At 34.1% G+C, this 21,549-nt stretch overlaps 1 protein-coding gene across 16 annotated transcripts in view; it reads right to left on the bottom strand.

The window, feature by feature from the left end:
* The window catches only part of bt (projectin protein bent), a 486,238-nt gene that overhangs the window by 372,955 nt on the left and 91,734 nt on the right, over positions 1 to 21,549 (bottom strand). For 14 of the 16 annotated variants that reach the window (XM_083117398.1, XM_083117403.1, XM_083117397.1 and 11 more), the window contains exons 7-11: positions 18,278 to 18,481; positions 12,206 to 12,507; positions 11,454 to 11,677; positions 8,837 to 9,148; positions 312 to 402 (exon numbers count right to left, since the gene is read on the bottom strand). In XM_083117398.1, coding sequence (XP_082973524.1) covers positions 312 to 402; positions 8,837 to 9,148; positions 11,454 to 11,677; positions 12,206 to 12,507; positions 18,278 to 18,481 — 1,133 coding nt within the window. The remainder of the gene's footprint in view (positions 1 to 311; positions 403 to 8,836; positions 9,149 to 11,453; positions 11,678 to 12,205; positions 12,508 to 18,277; positions 18,482 to 21,549) is intronic. The other 2 variants (XM_083117411.1, XM_083117412.1) reach the window with 1 other exon arrangement.

The following is a 21,549-nucleotide window of genomic DNA, read 5'->3' as shown; positions in this document are numbered from 1 at the left end:
CCCACGAAGGAGAAAGATATCATTACCGATCACCACCAAATGTGCTAACATGAAAATGAGGAACCATTCCACCAGTGTTAAGCCAATACCATAAGAAAGTTGGTGATCATGGTAACTCAAAGAACCTGTGGAACAATGAATAAATTTATTCACAAGAATCAACTTGTTCAAAGAAGGATCATCACATCTGTGGTTTGTTCTGTAGTTCAATTAGTTGAAAGACTCTCAAACATATGTACCACTGTTGCGTGCAGCTTAAAATATTGCTTTATTTTAAATTAATGTCCAAAATTTGCAGTACAATTACTTACTTTCAATATTGAGAGTCAAGTTTGCATTTAATTCTCCCAATGTATTTTTGATGTTGCATTTATATAATCCAGAATCCTCTGGTCCAGGATCCTGAAAGAAAATATTAAATTTCATAAAACATGCTCATTTTTTAATCTTATGTTTGTCACCCAAATATAAATGAGAATTGCAAATCAAATTGATTCACCAATAACCTAATATATTTACAAATTTCATGCAATAATATGATCCAATTATGAAGATAGCAAAGAATGTTAAAATACAATGACCAATTCAAAATAGAACAGGTAGAATTGTAAATGACAGGTACTTTATTCATAATTAAAGCATCATCAGACAATTGATAATTTATGCAGAATATCTATGTGCATAATTTTGGAACAGGCTTTTTTCATAAATAATAGATTTATATCGGCTCTTAAAACAGTAGAATTTATTAATGATAGGATATCATATGCAGTTTTACAGGGTAGGTGGTGTAAAATTATTTTAATAAACATACATGCACCAACGGAAGATAAAGATGATAATACTAAAGATGATTTTTATACAGAGTTAGAACAGGTCTTTGATAAATTTTCTCAGTATGATATGAAAATTCTGTTAGGTGACTGTAATGCACAGATTGGCAAAGAAGAGACATTTAAACCCACGATTGGTAAAGAAAGTCTTCATGAATTAAGTAATGATAATGGTATAAGATTGATTACTTTTGCAACCTCAAAGAATTTAATTGTGAAAAGTACCACTTTTAAACATAAAGATATCCATAAATATACCTGGTCTTCTCCAGATGGTAAAACTCATAATCAGATAGATCATATTCTCATTGATAAGAGAAGGCATACTAGTATAATTGACGTTCGTACACATAGAGGTGCTGACTGTGCCAGTGACCATTATTTAGTAATTGTTAAATTAAGAGAAAGACTCTCAGCGATAAATCATAAGCAACAAAATCTAAAAGTTCTAAAATTTGATACAGGAAAGTTTACTGATGAAAGAATTAAGTAAGATTACCAAATTAAACTGTCAAATAGATTTGATGTTTTGCAGGATTTAAATGATGATGAAAATATAAATGAAACAGGCGTAAATAAGAATTGGGAGCACATACGTAATGCAATAGAATCAGCAGCTAAAGAAAGTATAGGATACCATAAACCGAGAAAAAGTAAGCCATGGTTTGATAATGAATGTCATAATCTAATAGAAATAAGAAATCAGGCTAGACTTAGGTGGTTAAATAACTCTGATGATACAAATCTAAACAATTATAACAGAATAAAGCGAGAAGTTAACCGCACGTTTAGAAGTAAAAAAAGAGATTACTTGAAAAGCAAAATTAACGAAATTGAAACAAACAGCAAAAATAAAAATATCAGAGATTTATATAAAGGTGTAAATGAGTTTAGAAATGGGTGGCAACCTAAAGTAAACTTGATAAAAGATAAAGATGGTGATTTTCTAGCTGACCCAAGCGATATTCTAAATAGATGGAAGAACTACTTTAATGACATTTTAAATGTTCATGTAGGAGATAAATCAGAAGTAAATGAAGTCCACACAGCAGAACCTTTAGTTCCAGAACCTAACTTGACTGAAGTTAAAGATGCTATTAAAAGGCTAAAGAATAACAAAGCACCTGGCATTGATTTAATACCAGCTGAGTTAATTAAATATGGAGGAAATTCATTAATATGTCAAATTCATAAATTAATTTGTTTAATATGGAATAAAGAAGAAATCCCTCAACAGTGGAAACAATCCATAATTGTTCCTGTGTTTAAAAAAGGTGATAAAATGAACTGCAATAATTACTGTGGAATTTCTCTACTCTCAACAACATACAAAATATTATCTAACATTCTTTTAACAAGACTAACCCCATATGCTAATGAAATTATAGGTGATTATCAATGTGGATTTAAACGTAACAGATCAACTACACATCAAATTTTTCACATCAGACAGACACTTGAAAAAAAGTGGGAATATAATCAAAATGTCCATCAGCTATTCATTGATTTCAAAAAAGCATATGATTCGGTCAAAAGAGATAAATTATATAATATATTAGTAGAGTTTGGAATACCTAAGAAGCTTGTTAGTATGATAAAAATATGCACCAGTGAAACAGAAAGTAAAATTCGTGTGGGTATTAATATGTCTGACAAATTTACAATTCATGATGGGTTAAAACAAGGAGATGCATTATCTCCATTGCTCTTTAATTTTGCCTTAGAATATGCTGTTCGGAAGGTAAAAGAAACTAAAGAAGGACTAAAATTAAATGGTGTGACTCAGTTGTTAGCATATGCAGATGATGTAGACTTACTGGGGGATGATGTGAATACAATTAAGAATAATGCTAAAATATTTTTCAAAACTGCTAAAGAGATAGGTTTGGAAGTTAACAAAGAGAAAACTAAATATATGCTTACAGGCCGAAACCAAGTGTTAGGTAATAATCAAAATCTAATTATTGATAACAACTCGTTTGAACCAGTTTCCAAATTCAAGTACTTAGGAGTAATAACAAATGAAAATTATATTAAAGAGGAAATAAAAAGTAGGCTTAATTCAGGAAATGCATGTTACTTCTCTCTCCATAAACTTTTGTCTTCTCGTTTAATATCTAAGAAACTAAAAGTTAAAATATACAAAACCGTAATTTTGCCTGTAGTATTATATGGATGTGAAACTTGGTCCCTTACATTGAAAGAGGAACATAAATTGAGAGTATTTGAAAATAAGATCCTTAGGAAAATCTTTGGACCTAAAAGGGATGAGGAGACAGGTGAGTGGAGAAGGTTACATAATTTCGAACTACATAATTTGTATTCATGTCCAGATATTATTAGAATAATGAAATCAAGAAGACTTAGGTGGGTAGGCCATGTGGCACGAATGGGAGAGAAAAGAGGAGTTTACAGGATTCTTGTTGGGAAACCTGATGGTAAGAGACCTGTAGGAAGGCCAAGACGAAGATGGAGGGACAACGTTGAGATGGACCTAAGGGAAATCAGTAGGGATGGAAAAGAGTATATAGAACTTGCTCAAGATAGGGAAAGATGGAAGGCCTGTGTTGCTGCAGCCATGAACCTTTGGGTTTAAGAAGGCTAGGGAGTTAGTTAGTTAGTTAGTTAATATATATGTGCAGGAAGTTTATGACTACAACAATCACTTGTATATTTCGCTGTAAAAAGAAATGCCTTCCAATTTTATTGAAACCAGTACCTGATAAAACAAATTCAGTTTTTTTCAAGATTAGCAATGTTACAACAAATAATAAAGAGTATCAGAATTTCGGCTATTTGTGGAACAACAATTTGCACAATGTTCTTCTCTTGTTATAAGCAGACACTTTATAACATTAACTGCTGACTACCCATATGATGAATCAGATTCACAACAACCCAATTTTAGTAATTCTGAATACTTAAGGCATACATGTTAGAACATAAAATATTACACTGCAACTTTGCTACGTCAACATACCAGCATTTTGTACTAAATATTTGGGTTACATAGATTAATTGATACTCTATATATTGGCTAATTTAAGCATATTGGCATATTGATTTATTAATAAAAAATCAACATTTATTCAATTTCTGTAAACTGTAATCGAGTACACTAATCTATTAGTTTGTTAATGATTTTATGAATATATGAAGGATCCATGTTTTTGTGAAATAAATACATCTGTAATATGCAGATTCTTTCTGTAAGGTAAAACCCAACAGTGTCACACATAAATATTGAATTAATCCTTCAGTTGCTTCATGAAATATTTTCTTTTTCATATTTGGTTCAGGCACCTCCACCATGATGTAGTGCTAATGTAGTCGCCTTCAAAGGGTCCTGGGTTCAATACCCTGTGGAAGCTCATAGTGGTATATATCCCACTTTAAACTGTAGGTCCAGTCCCAATTAGCCTTAGTGTGCATAAAGTGGACTTAAAACACAAAATCACTCAATCAATCAATATTGAGTTCATACAATATATGTTATTCCTACCAGTAAAATTTATATTTATATTTAAAATCCCCAACTAAACATGTTCATGTCATGTCATGTCATTTGCAACAAGTGGTACTAAATCCAACTTGCTGCTAGTTTTGTTACAGCCTGTACCTGCATATCATGAATCATATTTCAACATCCGAAAAAACCTACAGGAAAACAAGTCAAAAACTCCACAGTGTGTTGTGTTCACCTATTTAGAAACCTTGCTTTCTTTATGAAGGATACAAAAAGTAACAAAAGTAAAGAAGTAGCTTTTGCCATAGATAATGATAAGAGTATGTAAAAGTGTACTGTAAGATTCCCAATTGGTAAAAACCATTCTGCTGATTCTCCACCACGGTTACCTCACACCTTGTCAGAAACAATTGACTATACCCACAGCAATGAAACAAACCACAAACATTCAGTTATGCACAGAAATACTTGAATAAGCATAGGTAAATAATGACAGATGGCTACAGACAGGTGTTTTTGCTTTTACTTTTAAGCCATAATTCCTAATTAGTTTAAGATATAATTGGTTAACTTATATTTACGTACAAGGCTCATTCAATATATAACCAGAAATATGTTGTAACAAATAACAAAAGAAGTACAGCACTATGTTTCAACATAGTCCACCCCTACCCTAGTTCAATGCACCTATGCCAGCACTTGATAAGGTCACTGATTCCACAGGAAAAAAAATATTTTGGACGCATGCGTAACCACTCATTCACAGCTGACTGAACTTCGTCATCATTCTGGAACCTCAATCCACTTAGTGCATCTTACAGTGGGCCAAAGGTGTGGAAATCTGAAGGTGCGAGATCAGGTGAATATGGATGGTGGGGTAAGCACTCAAACTTTAGGTCATCGATGGTAGACAATGTGACATTGGCAGTGTGTGGTCTTGCGTTGTCATGGAGCAAAAGCACACCTGTGGACAAAAGACCACATCGTCTCTGCAGAATGGCTGGTTTCAGTTTTTCACGCAAAAGGTTGGAGTAGGTGGTACTGTTAACATTATGCTTCCATCTGGGAAGCAATTTCACTGACAGTAATATGCCGGTTCTCCCGTATCAAGTCCTCCACTTGAGCAATGTTGCTTTCCGTGCCTATAGTGACAGAGCAACGGACACAGAAAATCTTCAACACTGGTTATGCCGTGTTTGAACTTCTCAGCCCACTCTTACACTTGTGATTGCCTCATACAGTTGTCACCGTACTGAAGTGTCATACAGCGATGAATTTGTATCGGTTTCAGGCCTTCACTCAACAAAAATCCCATGACACAACGCTGCTCCAGCTTGGAGCACTCCTGTAAGGGTGCGGCCATGTTGTGTAACTGTTTCTTAGTGTCCCGTGCATGAGGCAGGCGTGCCAACCCCAGCTATGAATAGCTTACAGATGCCTTCACAAAATAACAAACATATAACAATCACAGTTGTATTTTAGATTTTTTATACTACTTTTCCGCATATTTGTAGTTACAAAAAGGAACATTTTGCACTAGCTAAAGGGGTTCTCATATCAAAGTGTATGGTTGGCCATAGGCCTAGTCCCTACTGGACTCTCACAGCCAAGGGCTTGCATAATTAATAATAATAATAACAACAACAACAACAACAATTTTAGTACCAAAAATACACCATAGTTAAAGTCTGTAACCCAGTTGGCATTGATAACTCCATCCTTCCTTATTGAAGATTAGGCACACACAGGAGATGTACTACATAGAAATTTTCAGCGAAAAATGCACGCTTGACAAAGACTCGAACCCGGGTACTGGCATACCATGCCATTTCTCTACCATTACCATTGCTCTGCCTATCTGCAGCAGATCCCATTGCGGTAGCACTGGCAGAGATGATTCCATGCAGGTAAAACAGCGAGAGCGAAAAATCAAATGAGGCCAGGCCAGGTCAGCTCGGTAGCTCAGTGGTAGAGCAATGGCATGGTATGCCATTCTTGATGATTTTTTTTATTTAAATCAGATTTTTTTATTTAAATCATTTTTTTAATTTTTTTTAAAAGCCATGCTTAAAATAGCTAATATGGTTTTTGGCACCATACATATAGAAAGGCTTTTTCTAGTAAACGGCCCTGTAAAATATTTGAACAGTTTGATTTCATAAATAAAGAATGTATGTAAGCATGCATTTTTCTGTTTCTGTTTGTTGAGTGTGCTAGTGAAACTATAATAATTTCAGTAACTTTTCTGAAAATGAAAAAAAACATTCTGGATGTACTCTATAATTGTAACCTAAAATATTTTTACAGCTGAATTTTGGAAATTTCTTTAATGATAGTTTGCAAAATATCAGCTGCCATGTTTATAGTTTAATGATAATGACACTAATTACAGTTTGACATGATTAGTATTTTGTATATTTTTCTACAAAAAATGTTTGCTCCTTTTGCCCATAAAAATTATTGAAATTTATTTCAAGAGAAATTTACTTGTGTTTACAGTTTACATATTACATATCCTTTCGTATGAGCTTCATACCATCAGTACATATATTTTGTTTCATACCATCAGTACATATATTTTGTATCCTTTCTTTTTCTTTCTTAGAGCCTAATAAACACAAAATAAGCATTAATTGATTAAAAGATTAATGTACTTTCAGCAAAAGTGATTCTAATATCAATAACATCCTTATGTACATTGTTCTGTAAATTATTTATTTAAAGTGATTTAAATCAGTGATTTTTTTTAAAAAAATCACCTGATTTAAAGCTTGATTTAAATAGTGATTTAATTCAACCTGATTTAAATCAATCCACATTGCCTGTGGCCCCTTTTCAACTCTTCCTTTTGTAGACCCCTAATTACAAAACCCCAAAGACTGTGTGAAGTCCCATTTGGTTCTCTGCACCTTCAAACCTAGTCACTCCAATGGTCAATAATTCAAATTCCCAACTAAGTTAACATGTACAAATATCATATCTCAAACCACATAGAGATCACACATATACCACATTTCTCACACTTATTGTCGAAGAATATAAAGGGTGACTGGTCTAAACAAAGCTAATTAACATACATAAAAAATATATAAAAAGGTGCAAGTAACGATAATTTGATACCAGCCTCCATAGCAGAGTGGTCAGTATAACATTCTATGAAACCGTGGATAGAACATTGTGTTTGTCTCATCATTCAGTCCACTATTCATCCTCATAGTAATGATTAACCCAAGGAGTAGAAATTAGCAATGGGCAAATCCACATTATGTACTATTCAGAATCAAGAGAGTAAAACTGGAGAAAGAAGATTTTGAAGAAATCTGGATTTTGGAGGTAATCCATATTTTGGAGGGAATCTTGATGTCTGAAAACAGATGGTGCAGTTTAGTGACGAGGTCTCTTGCTGGTGTGCATCACCCCTTTTATTTGCAAGAGACCACACAATATCGTCTCAACTTCAAGGCATCAAAATTTTGACCCACCTGTCTGGATTTGAATTTCTGGCAAAAATAATGTATTTAAATTGCAAGTAAAGCATTGCGAATTGTTCTTTTAAGTCCACTCTATGCACAGAATGGCTAATTGGGACTGGGACTACAGTTTAAAATGGGATCCGAACCACTATGTGCATCAACCGGGTATCAAACCCAGAATCCCTGGGGAGGCACGTAAATTAAGCATAACATGCAATGGTAAATAGAAAGGTCTAGCTTGTTCCAGGTTTGAATTTATATGTATACTGTGTTACAACCCAAACCTACCATGCATAGATGATCATGAAATAAGGAGACGAAAGTTAAAATGGAGGACATTAAGAGTTTCATTAACAAATTTGAACTCAAAAAAATGTGGAAAAATTATTATGAATGCCGATTGCCTTTAAAATCTGGATTGCCTCTGAAATCTGCTTTTCCTCTGAAATATAGTTTGCCTCTGAAATCCATTTTCCCTCTGAAATCTGGATTGCCTCCACAAACCATTTTGCTCTCAAAATCCATTTCCTTTTCGAAATCAGTTGTCTCTCTGAAATCTGTTTTTCCTCGAAAATCTATTTTTTCTTTGCAATCTGTTTTTCCTCCACCAAAATCTGTTTTGCTTGGAAGTTGGAATATTCTTTAGATCCAAGTTTGATTGATCAGATAAGAGATTTCTTTTACTTTCTTGTTTCATATTCGTACGAAATAAACCAATGTGTATTTCCTTCCTACTCATGGAACTCTCAATTCATATTCTCAAAATAACTCGTAGCTAGATGTAACATAGCAGCAATCTCTTTTCTGTGCTAGATCTTACCCCACAAATTCAAAACTATATTCATAAATGTCACTTTTGGCTAATCATGATGATGAGAGTAAATTATGATTGGATGAAATTGATGAAGCAACAGCCACAAAGAACACCCACACCCAGACTGGGACTCAAACCTGGGAATTTCATTGGCAAAATCAAAAGTCGACCACTTAGCCAGCAGGAATGTTTTCAAGCTAGCTTGAAATTTATTGGTAAAATCAAGAATGTCCTAAATTTATCAACTTACCTTTAACTCTATCTTAATGCTATATATATCATTTGTTTGCTGCATACTGATAGAAAGTCTTGATGTCTCTTTCAGTATTTTTCCCTCATGATACCAAACTATTGTTGGTTTGGGATCAGCCTTTACTTTACATTCCATAATCACGAGTTTCCCATTTTGTTCTGATCGAATTCTGGGTTTCTCTACAAATGTGGGCCCATTTCCCTCTGGCTCTGGCTCAGCTTCAATGTTGAGATTCAAGTTTGCATTGCTTTCTCCAAAGTCATTCCTCACATGACACCTGTATGTTCCACCATCTGCACCTGATGGATCCTGTATTTTAAAAAATAATAATAATTTTAGATCCACTACATAACTGTACAACACTAAATTTTTGATAAGTATTTAACCAGTAATGTTCACATAATAACAGGGATGGAAACTAGTGAAAGGGTCAAAATTACTAAATTAACTGACCAAAATATCATAACAGAAAAACTGAATGAACACTGACAAATTACTAACAACAGCCTATTGAAAAATTAGCATTTTAAAATAAAACTTTTTTTAAAATTATTAACTGGCATCTAACATCTCCATAGCCAATCATGACATGCCTTTTTGTTGAACACAAAACTAATATTTTATGAAGACAGAACATAGGTTTATACTTTGTACTAATATCAAGATTAATGCACTGTAAACAAAAGTGGCTTGGTAACATAACATGGTGAATAGCATAGCAGGAAGCAGAGAAGAAAACATGGCCCTCAAAACATAATACTTGTCATCACTTATGCAAATTACAAAAAGTACTCAAGAAACAGTTTCATAACTTGGCTACTTTGTCAGTACTGACAGAATCTATTATCTTTAAACTGAAAAATCTATCTCCTCACTGGGAAGTTGCAATGCATGGCTCAATATGAAATAATGAAAACAAAACCATCACAAATTTCAATCATGAACACAAAAAAATACTAACTTTATTGACCATTCTTTTTAAAAAATGATAATTTATTTATTTATTTATTTATTTACTCAGAGTTTCAGATACAGTCTTATTTGGCCATTTTACACTGAAACAACATAAAGTAGAAACAAATAATAACAAAAGATAAAAACAATAACAAGATGGGATAGATTTACATGTTCTTCGTCAGTAATATACAAAAGTTACGTTCTTGAAGGAACATATCTACATTCAGGGGAAGTTTGTTGTAGATTTCTGGGAGCCTGTAAAACAAGGAGCGTTGTAGAAGGGATAGCCTAGTGGTTGGGTTGTGGAAGAGTTGCAGGTTGCGCGTTAGCTTTTGGGGTACCCTAAGTGAGAATTCACTGATTAGGAGATCTGTTCTGATTTTGCCATTTATTATTTTGTATAAAAATTTCATGTCAGCTAGATCACGACGAAAGGATGGAGTGTGAATATTCAGAGCAGCCATGGTGTCTGATTTGGATACATGTCGAAAGGAAGGTATTCTATGGCGAACAATTGCAAGAAAGAAACTGAGAACAGAATCTATTCTGGTGAGATTGGTTTTTGAGGCCATTGCCCAAATTGGGGAACAGTATTCAAGGATGGGCGAGATGAAAGATTTAAAGAATAAAGCAAGAGATGATGGGTTTTGAATTTCGCTAAATCTGTATAGAAGACCGAGAAGGCGCATGGCTTTTTTAGTGGTAGCAATAATATGATAATTAAAAGTGAGTTTTTCATCCATGATAATACCTAGGTCCTTTTGGGTGGAAACGTTTTGGATTGGTTTGTTTTCAATAGTATAAGTAGACACCACTTTGTTCTTTTTTAGGGAATAAGTAAGGAAAGAGCATTTCTGAGGGTTTAGTTCTAAATTCCACTGACGACAACACTTAACAATTAATAGAGTGCAAAAACTGACTTTTACCAAAATTATTGGTAATTTTCCACCTCAGTAATAATGTTATAAAGGAGATCCTGTTATTGTTATTTGGATATTTCACAATGATGTGAAATACAATACTAAGTTTTAATCATATAATAACAATATACAAGGTTGTATTCCATGTCAATTCTAAGCTGAATTACTAATTAAAGGAATAAAATATTTACAATCCTTATTTTAGATTTTGAACAGAAACATTTAGTTACTGTTGACAGAAATGCCCTACCCTTCCCTCCACAATGGTTTTGTAAGTCAAAAAGTACATTATATCTCAACCCATACCAGCTAACTGTAGACCAGGCAAACAAGCATAAGTCTCTGTGCAAGTAGATCTGCTTCAACCACTTTCTCTCCTTCATTCTGCAGCATTTCAAACTTTTGAAAACGATAATACCGTACGCACATGGCAAACGGACCATATGTTTGTCTCCAGGTCCATTCGCTTGGTTTAAGAATTTCTTAGGGAAATATTAGGGATGAAACAGAAAGTGAAAATTTTGACAAGCTGTACATTTAGTGTATGGACAAAGGTCTGAACCGTACATCCATACATGTACGATCAGGGCCCTACAGTTGGCAATGCTGCACTTTCACCACTCGATTTCCCTCCTCCTCCTCTGCCGCTATATGTGGCCCTACTCCACAGTTAGCTGGGACAGTGTATATTTGCTACCATGAGCATGGTATGACCATCAGAATTTTATTGTTTTTACCTTTATTTCCAAAATTAGGTCATAAGTATCATCGCCTTTATCAGATGATTTTATTTTGATCTTCGAAGTTTCTTTAACTACTGTAGTCCCTCTGTACCATGTCACTTCTGGTTTAGGTTTTGCTCTACACCTACATCTCATAGTGATGAGTGTGCCTGTTTCATTTGGAATGATTTTTGGTTTCTCAACAAAAGTTGGAGCAAATCCACCAGCTTCATCACCACCTAGAAAGAAATAACAGCATTTAACACAGTTCATCAACCAATATCAAAAAGGGATGCAAGTAAAGCAGATCAATATCTTTACAATTGAATACACATGACAAGTTGATGCTTTGATGGAGCTGTGTAATCTAAACACAATGTCAAAATAGAGGAAATCACAATGATAATTTTGTAGTTTGCCAACTGGCAAATCCACAAGAACATTTTCTAATAGTCCACGTAGAGGATGTCATGCGGAAGCCCCAGCCGTGCTGTAAACCGAAGAAAAATTTTAATATTATGAAAATATCAGGCACAAAGAAAAAAACAGCATTAATTCTTATTTTTTAAAAAATACACACAACATACAAAAATTCCATAAATATGAACATCAACAGCCATCATCCAATAAAAACAATCAACAAATGCATTCTACAAAACAGAAAACAAGCAAACCAAAATTTGGAGAGAAAAAATGATAAAAAAGGAAAAAAAGGTGAAAAATCAAATATAACTTCATTGCCCTTCCTGTTCCAAGTGATATCATACCTTGGAAGTTCAATGCAATATTGGCATTGCTCTCGCCAAAAGTATTGAAGGCATTACACCGGTAGTTGCCACCATCCTGTTTGGTAGGGTTATTTATTTCAAGAGTGAGAAGATATGTATCCTTTCCTGTAGATTTTCGTGCCATCTTCACGCGACTGCTATCTGAAATGACTTTGGTACCCTGATACCATGAGATCTCTGGAAGAGGATTTGCCTCCAAAATGCATTCCATTATTAGTATATCACCCTCCTGTCGAATGGTAGGCTTCTTTGGAAAGCGAGGAGCCTTTCCATCTGGAATTCTAAGAAAGTAACACAATCAGAATGTATTTAGACAAGAACAATTATTCCACATTGTAACACATTTAACCCTTTTCTACCAAATTAAAATTCCACATCATGTGTACCCCCCAACTTAGTAATACATTTAGTATGTGCTAGGAACATGTGTTTTAATTCAAAAGCAATTTATTATAATAAAATATTAAGGAATTCAAAATCATGAATGAGAGCAGCTGAAATGTTTGTTGTTGTTGAAGTGTACAGGTGCAAATCCATGTGTTATTCTTCTGACTGTGACATTACTGTGATAGGGAGAGAGTGGGGGGAGCATGTGTGTGTGTGAGGTAAAGAATATAAAAAGGGTTAACACTAGAAGAAAGAAGTCTTTCTACTGGCATGCTTTCTCTTCAATGTTTCCACAGAGTATGGTATTTTCAAAACACCTATCCAGAATCCATTTTCACATTTCTTACATGTGTCTATTCTTCCCTCTATTCAAATGTGATCAAGCTTGCACAAGAAATGAAATAATAACCCATTCAATTACATTGCACATCGGAAGTGGAAGGCCCTATGCTGTGGCATGCATCGCACATCCATAACTGTGGCACTGGTCACACCACCATTCAATCTGGCTTATTTTTCATTCCTAAATAGGAGGGTGGTTGATCTCTCATCCAAACTAGGGGTGTGGGGGATAGAAAATTTTCAGTCAAAACAGGATCAAAAATGGAAATTCTTAAAACCTCAATGTTCAGGGCAAGAAAATATTGATATTTCCTGACTAATTCGACAAATTTTCAGGATGGGAAATATTCAATACTTCTCAACACTATGAAAATATCATATTCTACATACTATCCCTGAAACCCTAAAGTGATTGTTTTTGCATTTCTGGAATAAAAATGGCCATTTCGAATACATTTTATGCACTTATAGTACAGGAAGCATTGAGAATTAACCACTTTTAAACTAAGATATTCCAAAATCTGAAAAATTTATCTTCTTAGAATTCCTTGTAGAGAATTCATTTGAATCTTTGCACGGATTGCTTTTTCTGTTGTCTAGATACTGGAAATAGTTTTGTGACTGCAAATCATGACCATTTGGAATACCCCTACTGTTCAGGATCACGAAAAGTCAGGAAATCATATCTGAAGTTATTGTTGGAATGGGAATTTTTTTTCCTGATCAGGGTACCGACTTTTCAGGGTCCCGCATACTTGAGTCAAGGTAGAGGAGAGAAGGGTTCATTATAAAAGCAAGGGGTACAGCCAACGGCAATAATAATAGTAGGCAAATTGTGTATCATCATGTTTGTTGGTTCTGTTATCTCAACTACTGCAGCCAAGCTGTTGTTTTTGAGACAGTGGACTCTCACAAGGGATGCAATAGGTAGATCATTACCCACATTATTTGAAGAAGAAAAAACTATTCCCAAATGAAGATTTTCAATCATTTTATAATATATGCCAGAAGCAGTTTCAATTTGGAATAGCAACAAGTGGCTAACACACAGAAGAGAAAAATAAGAGAACATGTAAATGTGACTGTGTTACAGAGACCATATATCAGGGTAAACAAGTAAACAGACCCATGATATATAACAATAAGGAAGTAACAAAACATGTACAGTCACGGACAGTTCTGGGTTGTAACGATCCCATTAAGAGTCAATGGGATTGTTACAACTCAGAACTGTCCATGACTGTACATGACCAAGGCAGGAAAAAGGTTAAGGAGTAAAGTAAAACTGTAGTTTTCATTTTAACACATTTGTGTTATCTATTACATGTAGTTACAGCAAACAAGGTTTGATTCAAAGCTTACAGGTTAATCAGGACTTAGTTTAGGAAGTAATATGTGATTCATTGAAATATCACCCATTGTGGATCAAACTTAGCACACTTTCTTTATTACAAAGTGATAGCATTAACCATTAGACTATCAAGAAGGCAATTATGTCAAATTATGTATTTTAGGTCTGCTTAATGAGTAAAAATTTCCAAATAAATTGAACATTTCCTTTCTGGGCAATTCAATGCCAAATTAATAATTACTAAACAAGCATTTACTATGGGAAGAAGATAGCAAATAGTGAAGATTCCATTAAAGAAGAATAACTTTAAAGAAGTAATACAGGAGGGATTTCTTACTCATGCAAACTTCAGACACAATACAAGTTTTTCTCATTCCATGTGGATTACTGCATTATATCTCAATATGGCCTGCCCTCTTAATAAAGCAAAGAATGTTCAGCATTTGTTTGAAACAAAGGCAGATACTTGTTGAAACATATCACAACAATGCAAATGCAACATGGAAATTCAGATATGATTTATTTTTATTACAGTATTCTGCACAAGTGAAAACATCACCCCCATCCCTCTCCCAAAGCAGAATACTCCAAATCTATTATACTTGCATAATATTTACCCCATGTGATCCACAAAGAAAGTCCTCAATTTTATTAAAAAATGGAAATTATTGATTATATAAATTTTAAAGTAACCACAATAGTACGTAGTTGTTCTATTTTGCTTTTTTCAGCACCAGGTAAATCATAATGTCCAGGCTGGATTAAGAAATACTAAACTGAAGAGAGAACACACACAAAATACCTCATGGTATTAAATGTGCAAAACATACTTTTCCTATAGATTTTTCAGCGAAAAATGCAGGCTTGACCAGGACTCGAACCTGGGTCTCTAGCATACCATGCCATTTCTCTACCACTGAGCTACCGAGCCGGCCGGTCTTTGCCTGATTTTTGCTGTCGCTGTTTTACCTGTGTGGAATCGTCTCTACAAGTGCTACCGCAACGGGATTTGTTGCCTTTGAAACACTGTATACATTGATGTTGCCTGGTTCCTCCCAGTGTAGAAATGGCAATTCTTCAAATTAGGCACACACAGGAGATGTACTACTTGCATTTTTCAGTGAAAAATCTACCAGGCAATGTTAACGTCTACAGTGTTTCAAAGGCAACAGATCCCATTCTGGTAGCACTTGCAGAGACAATTCCACATAGGTAAAACGACGACAGCGAAAAATCAGGCAAAGCCAGGCTGGCTCAGTAGCTCAGTGGTAGAGCAATGGCACCATATGCCATTTTTTTTTACCCAGGTTTGAGTCCTGGTCGAGCCTGCATTTTTTGCTGAAAAATCTATGTAGTACATCTCCCGTGTGTGCCTAATTTAAATAATACTTTTCCTGTGCTTCTAAATTTTTCCTCAAGGATAGTAACAGAGGCCACAGAAATCAATAGAAGCATGAAAACTAAACACACAGAAAATGTACATAGTTTTTCATGTTTAATTAAGTAAACAAGAGGTACTGTATTACTTAACCTAATTAAAGTTCATTTAGTTGATCCTGTATTAGGTATGTTATGCAGAATGAATCCTTATCATGCTATGGCAGACTGTTGAGGCATGCCATGCAAATGTGCCAAATATTGCTTCATTTGTACAACTTTCTTTTAATTCCCCTCTCAACAACCTTAATCCAACCATCACTTTCACCATCAATATGCTTCAACTTACTTTGTCTGAATTCAGAGCATGCTAGAACAGTCTAGCATATCATGAAAAGGATTCATTCAGCAAGATAATCAGCACATAACTCTGTGAAGATTATCCTTTTTAAATTTACTTGGTTTTAATGTGTGTGCATATGTCTGCAAGTGAGTGATTAAATTCTAACATTTTGGTAAAAAAAACACACATTCACCCTAATTGGATGCAGAATGGGTGAGGAAGGCACTCATTAGTAGTGCAGAAACATCATGAACAAAAAAAAAAAAAACAACAGAAAACCATAGATGGTGGGTAAAAATTAGCTTCCTAAAGATATATTTTAGCAACAAAAGTATCTGCAAAAAATTAGATATGCAATTATCAGTTGATAATCACTATTTGTTGTTTAATTGCCCATCACTACTAAATAATTTGTATGTACACTGACAACAAACAGTAAACTTCAAATAAAAATTCTGAGTAAAATTCAAGTTTAATTAAAAAATCGTTGCCCAAATTTTCCAAACCTAAGTCAAAGAATTCGAAAGTCTACACAGATTATCCCCTTATTTTGAGTAGATGTCAAGTAATGTCTCTGATAACTTTCAGTACTCTTGTATTGTAACTTCAAACCAGTACAGCTCCACTATTAAATATTTGTAACTTGTTGCAGAGTAAGTTACACAATTTCAATCTTAAATTCCCACATTATAAAATTATATACAAATTAATGACCATAAATGAGATCAAAAATTGAAGTGATTATTATTTAATTGTTGTTTAGTTGTTTTTATATCACTTTTCTCTCAATTTAGGTTAACTGAAACAGTGATTATGAATGGAGTGACAAAAATGGATATGAGAACACATATGCTTCATCTGGAGTTCAAATCTAAGAGCCCTGGTACATTGCAGTATGGCAACTTTACAGCTGTGCATATGTGATGTTATTCCTTTTCTTGCATTCTACACATGACAGTCTCAAAATGTGAGTTGTGGGTTTATTTTTATTTATTTATTTATTTTGTGGAATCATTAAAAGATTGTTGGACTAGAGAAGTTTCCCAAAGATTTGTGGTGTGCTAATTTCTAACATCTGATTTGATTGATTGATTAATAATAATTAGTATGTTACCAACTACTAATGTAGAACACACATTTCAAAGGTAAAGATAATAAAGAAACATTGAAAAAATACAAAGAGGGTTAGGAAAGATTGCAGAGACTAGTTTGCTATATACTGAAAGACTAAACTCGGCAAGATTAGAATTTACCAAAGTAGTAAGATTGCAAAATCAAAAGAGTGCAGTTTCCCATTATCTTCCTCAGTCCTCAAGGACAGCTGTTATGTATATATGAAGGAGCCTGAATAATGTTTATAAATGAATTTCCATTTGATTGTTTGTGTACAAATAACCAGACAGAATTAAGTTTAATACTAAATGCTTATTACTCTTCATTAATTCAAGGAATTCCTGATCAGTAGTTGTTGCACCCTAGTCAGTATATACATATTAAAACAGGCAAATATGATTCTTCTGTAAGCCTATGCAAGATAGTCTGTATCTCCAAATTTCAAAGAATGTAAAGTGCAGTTTAATTACCCATCTTATTAGTAACATCACTAACTGTGTACTTTCCAATATAAGAATGAAAGCAGCATGGGCAAGTATAATTTTGAAAGTTGCAAACATTTAGAAGTGCCCCAGTATTTTGGTTTAGGGATGGGGTAGATTAATCAATCAGCCAGATTGTGGGTGTATTGGTTTATTTGTAAAATTACCAATAATCTTATCGATCCAATATATTATATTTTATAATTTGATACAATATTTTGCCATTTTGTTATAAATTTTATGGATATACACACAATCTCCATTCCCTACTTTCTTTAAAAGTGAATGTGTAAATATGCAGCTTCTTTTGCATTGGAGTCATCTTATAACATACATTTATTATGAAGGTCAATGAACCATTCACATTCTCCAAAGACCATTTAGAATCTTATATTGGATTGGTAGAATATCGATTATCGGTATCGGTAAATTTTATATTGATGCTTTATCAGTATCAGCCAAAATTTAATATCAGTTTATGCCAATTTTTGTTACAAATACTTTTAGATTATTTACCTAAACAATATTAGGTGACAATTTCAGTCATTTTTATTTGCATTAATTTTTATTGCACACTGTCACTAATCTTCAGGATGTTAGGTGATAATGCAGATATCAATTAATTATATTGTGGTAAAGGAAGAAAAATAGCTTACTTTGGCTTTCCTCCTCCTTCAAAATTCAGGTTGATTGTAGCTGTTCCTTCCCCATGTTTGTTCTTTGCTATAGCTTTGTACTCTCCTCCATCACTTGTTTCAACACTGCTAATTTCTAGTCGAGCCAAGTAGTAGAGCTTTTGATCCTGCTCTAATGACATGTTAAATCTACCCCCTTCTTTTAACACTTTGCTCCCATGGTACCTTAAAACAAAAACAAGCATTATGTGCAAGACAGTTCATTGGCTATTGCACTTATAAAAATATTACACTACATGGATTAAATTTGTTAGCATTTACAGTATTTCTTATCATGTAATAAATTTAAATATTTGATTCTATTATACATAAAATTGACCATAAACTTAGTGATGATGTATTGTTACATGAAAGAGTGTTAATTATTTAGATAAATTTTAAAAAAAAAATCTAATGTCATGTGGCATGTGCATGGTCACAACACCATTCACAAGATTTTTCAACATCAGTAACCAGTTCAAGTTAGGCATTCATTTGTAAAAATTCGGCTAATCTTACTCTTTTTCCAACATTATTGCAACTGACTGATCATGATGTGAATCAGTGGCATACACGTAATGTCCTTACATCTGATATATCAATTTCTTCTAGTGTTGGTTTAATCTATTAATTTACTCATTTTCCATTAATGTCATGTAATTTGACAATTGTTTCAGTAACCTAGTTCTATATTTTTTTTCTTGAGACTGGCATCACCACACTTATTCAACTGCTCCTCATTCACTTATGAATGTTTCACAAAGGTTTTCTGGTTGTATCACAGTACACTTTTGCATAAACAATTAATTTCATTTCTTCTATTATACAGTTCCATGAAAATGAGTTCCAGAATAACAATTTAAATTTTCTTGAGATGTAATTTTAGGGTTTCTCTTGTTGAACAAAAGCATTTTTATAAATATACAGGTAACAATACTCAGTACTATAACTGTAAATGAATCGGATGGTTTTGGTCACTGCAAAAGGCAACATGAGTGTTGTTAATATGCATCAATATTCAGACTACAGAGGAGGAATATTTTGAGTTTTCACTAAAAAGTGATGAGGATATAGTGGAATAGCTACTTATGAGTAAACATGATTTCACGTATAATCTTGGAAATGTATACAAAATTTTAATTGTAATTTTATGCACTTTTTATACATAAATTTTAATAGTGATTTTCAGATTGTGACCAATTTTCATGTGTTTATATGAAAATTGTTCATGTCCCCAGCAATAACACTTCCTTCAACAATTGATTCCAGGTACCAATTATTCATATATTACCCCTTTCCACTGATACCTCACTATGAAAATGGTGATAATGAGCCTGCATAATGGCCATGAGTGCAAAACACACATACCCTCTGGTAAAACCAAACAGGACTCCTTCCATTCTGTCCACTGATAATACTCACTCCCCATTCCTCAATCTGTCTTATCCCCCTTCTCTTCACCACACACACACAGCATCATAATCATCAACTTCATGTAAATTTGAAGGGCAAGGTTGCCAAACAATATTTTATGCATAAAGTATAAATTTGTGGGGCAGAAAGTGCCTTGCCCCCCAACCCCATATGAGCACAGACACAAAAGTCTGCAAACATTTTTCCTCTTCAAACCTAAGCAGAATATGTTCATTTCATATTGTCTCCTAAACATTTGTCTTCCCTTTCCAGTTCTTCCCACTTTTCCTCTTTCACTTTATATTAGGGTGGGACAGATTAATCTGTACCCTATCAGTATTCATCATTATAGGAACACTAGTGTATCAATAGATCAGTAAAATCTTAAAATTTCAAAAAGCAAGTTTTAACTTAGTGCAAAATGCTTCCATTTTGTTAGTTTTATTAACAGAAATTAATTAATTAAATTAATTATTAATACATTCATATATTCTGGTTTCATAAGGGAAATTTCAAGTATGGAGTTCGCTTGTAAACTATCACATGGTTACATGTACTAATTAAGATCGATTGATTTGCTTTATTTTACTTCACCTTTTTGTGCCATTTTTGGCTAATTTGCGAAGATGGGGATGAGTGATGATATGATGAAATTCATGAATGGACACTCACAAACATCCATGTCCAGGCCAGGATTCGAACCCAAGACCCATTACTAATTAAGACATGAGCTCAGGAACATCTTGGAACATTCTAAATTATATATTGGGTCAGTAGAGTATTGGTTATCATTAATGGTAAATTTTATATCTATACTTCACAGTAAGAATTTCATATCTGTCAAATCCTACTTTATATATCAATAAATATGACCAAATTGTAGCTCAGTCACAGGTAAAGACACTATATGTCAACATGTTTGCACTTTTCAAGACAATACCTTGCATGCAGAAGCGCACACACACATACGAGGCAGGTTCCGAAAGTTCGTGGATTGGCAACACTGCACAAATTCTGTGTAAGCCAAATCTGTGATTGTTGCACGTGAAGATAGCCTGTGGTGTGCTTTGTTAATGTGCGAGTGAACCAATGCATAGCTGTTGTTTGTTTGCTCACTATAAAAGTCGAACTGCAGAGTGTATTACAATGGCGGATGAGAATTATATACTGATAATTACCGGACAAAGGATCGCTATTGAATTTGTGTGAAGTTACACAAAAGTGGCCAGGAAACGTTTGAGATGATCAAAGAAGCTTACGGTGATGAAGCAATGGGCAGATTGGCTGTATTCAAGTGGTGGAAGTATTTTAAAGAAGGTAAACGCAATGTGCAGGAAAGGTGAGAAGTGGGCGTCCATCAACATCAGTGAACGATGAGAACACTGTGAAAGCAGAGACATTGTTGAAAGAAGATAGACGTTTATCGATTCATGAATTGGCAGTTAAACTGAATGTTGGTGTAGCAAGATCTCATGAAACACCTGAAAATGTCTTGTGTCTGTGCAAGATGGGTGGCACGTTCACTGAACTGCTTCATGAAGAATAGTTTCTCCTGCAGGATCACGCTAAGCCACATATGGTACGGCTTTGGAGAAAATTGGTGGGCAGTCTATAGACCATCCTCCATACATCCCAGACCTCACACCGTGCAATTTCTGGTCATTTACAACACTTAAGAAAGAGCTACGTGGAAGGAAGTTTAGCATGGACCAGGAAGTGAAAGCTGTCACATCCACTACCTTACACAGACTCTCAGGAAATGGTCTGCAACATGTGTTTGAGAAGCTATTGCATCACTGGAATAGGTGTATAGAGTGTGAAGGGCGCTATTTCAAAAAGGA

The sequence above is a fragment of the Lepisma saccharinum genome, chromosome 2, assembly GCF_977018435.1.
Source record: "Lepisma saccharinum chromosome 2, izLepSacc3.1, whole genome shotgun sequence".
In the NCBI taxonomy this organism is placed as follows: Eukaryota; Metazoa; Arthropoda; class Insecta; order Zygentoma; family Lepismatidae; genus Lepisma; species Lepisma saccharinum.
Note: the sequence above shows the minus strand (reverse complement) of the source record. Positions and strands in the feature narration are given on the sequence as shown.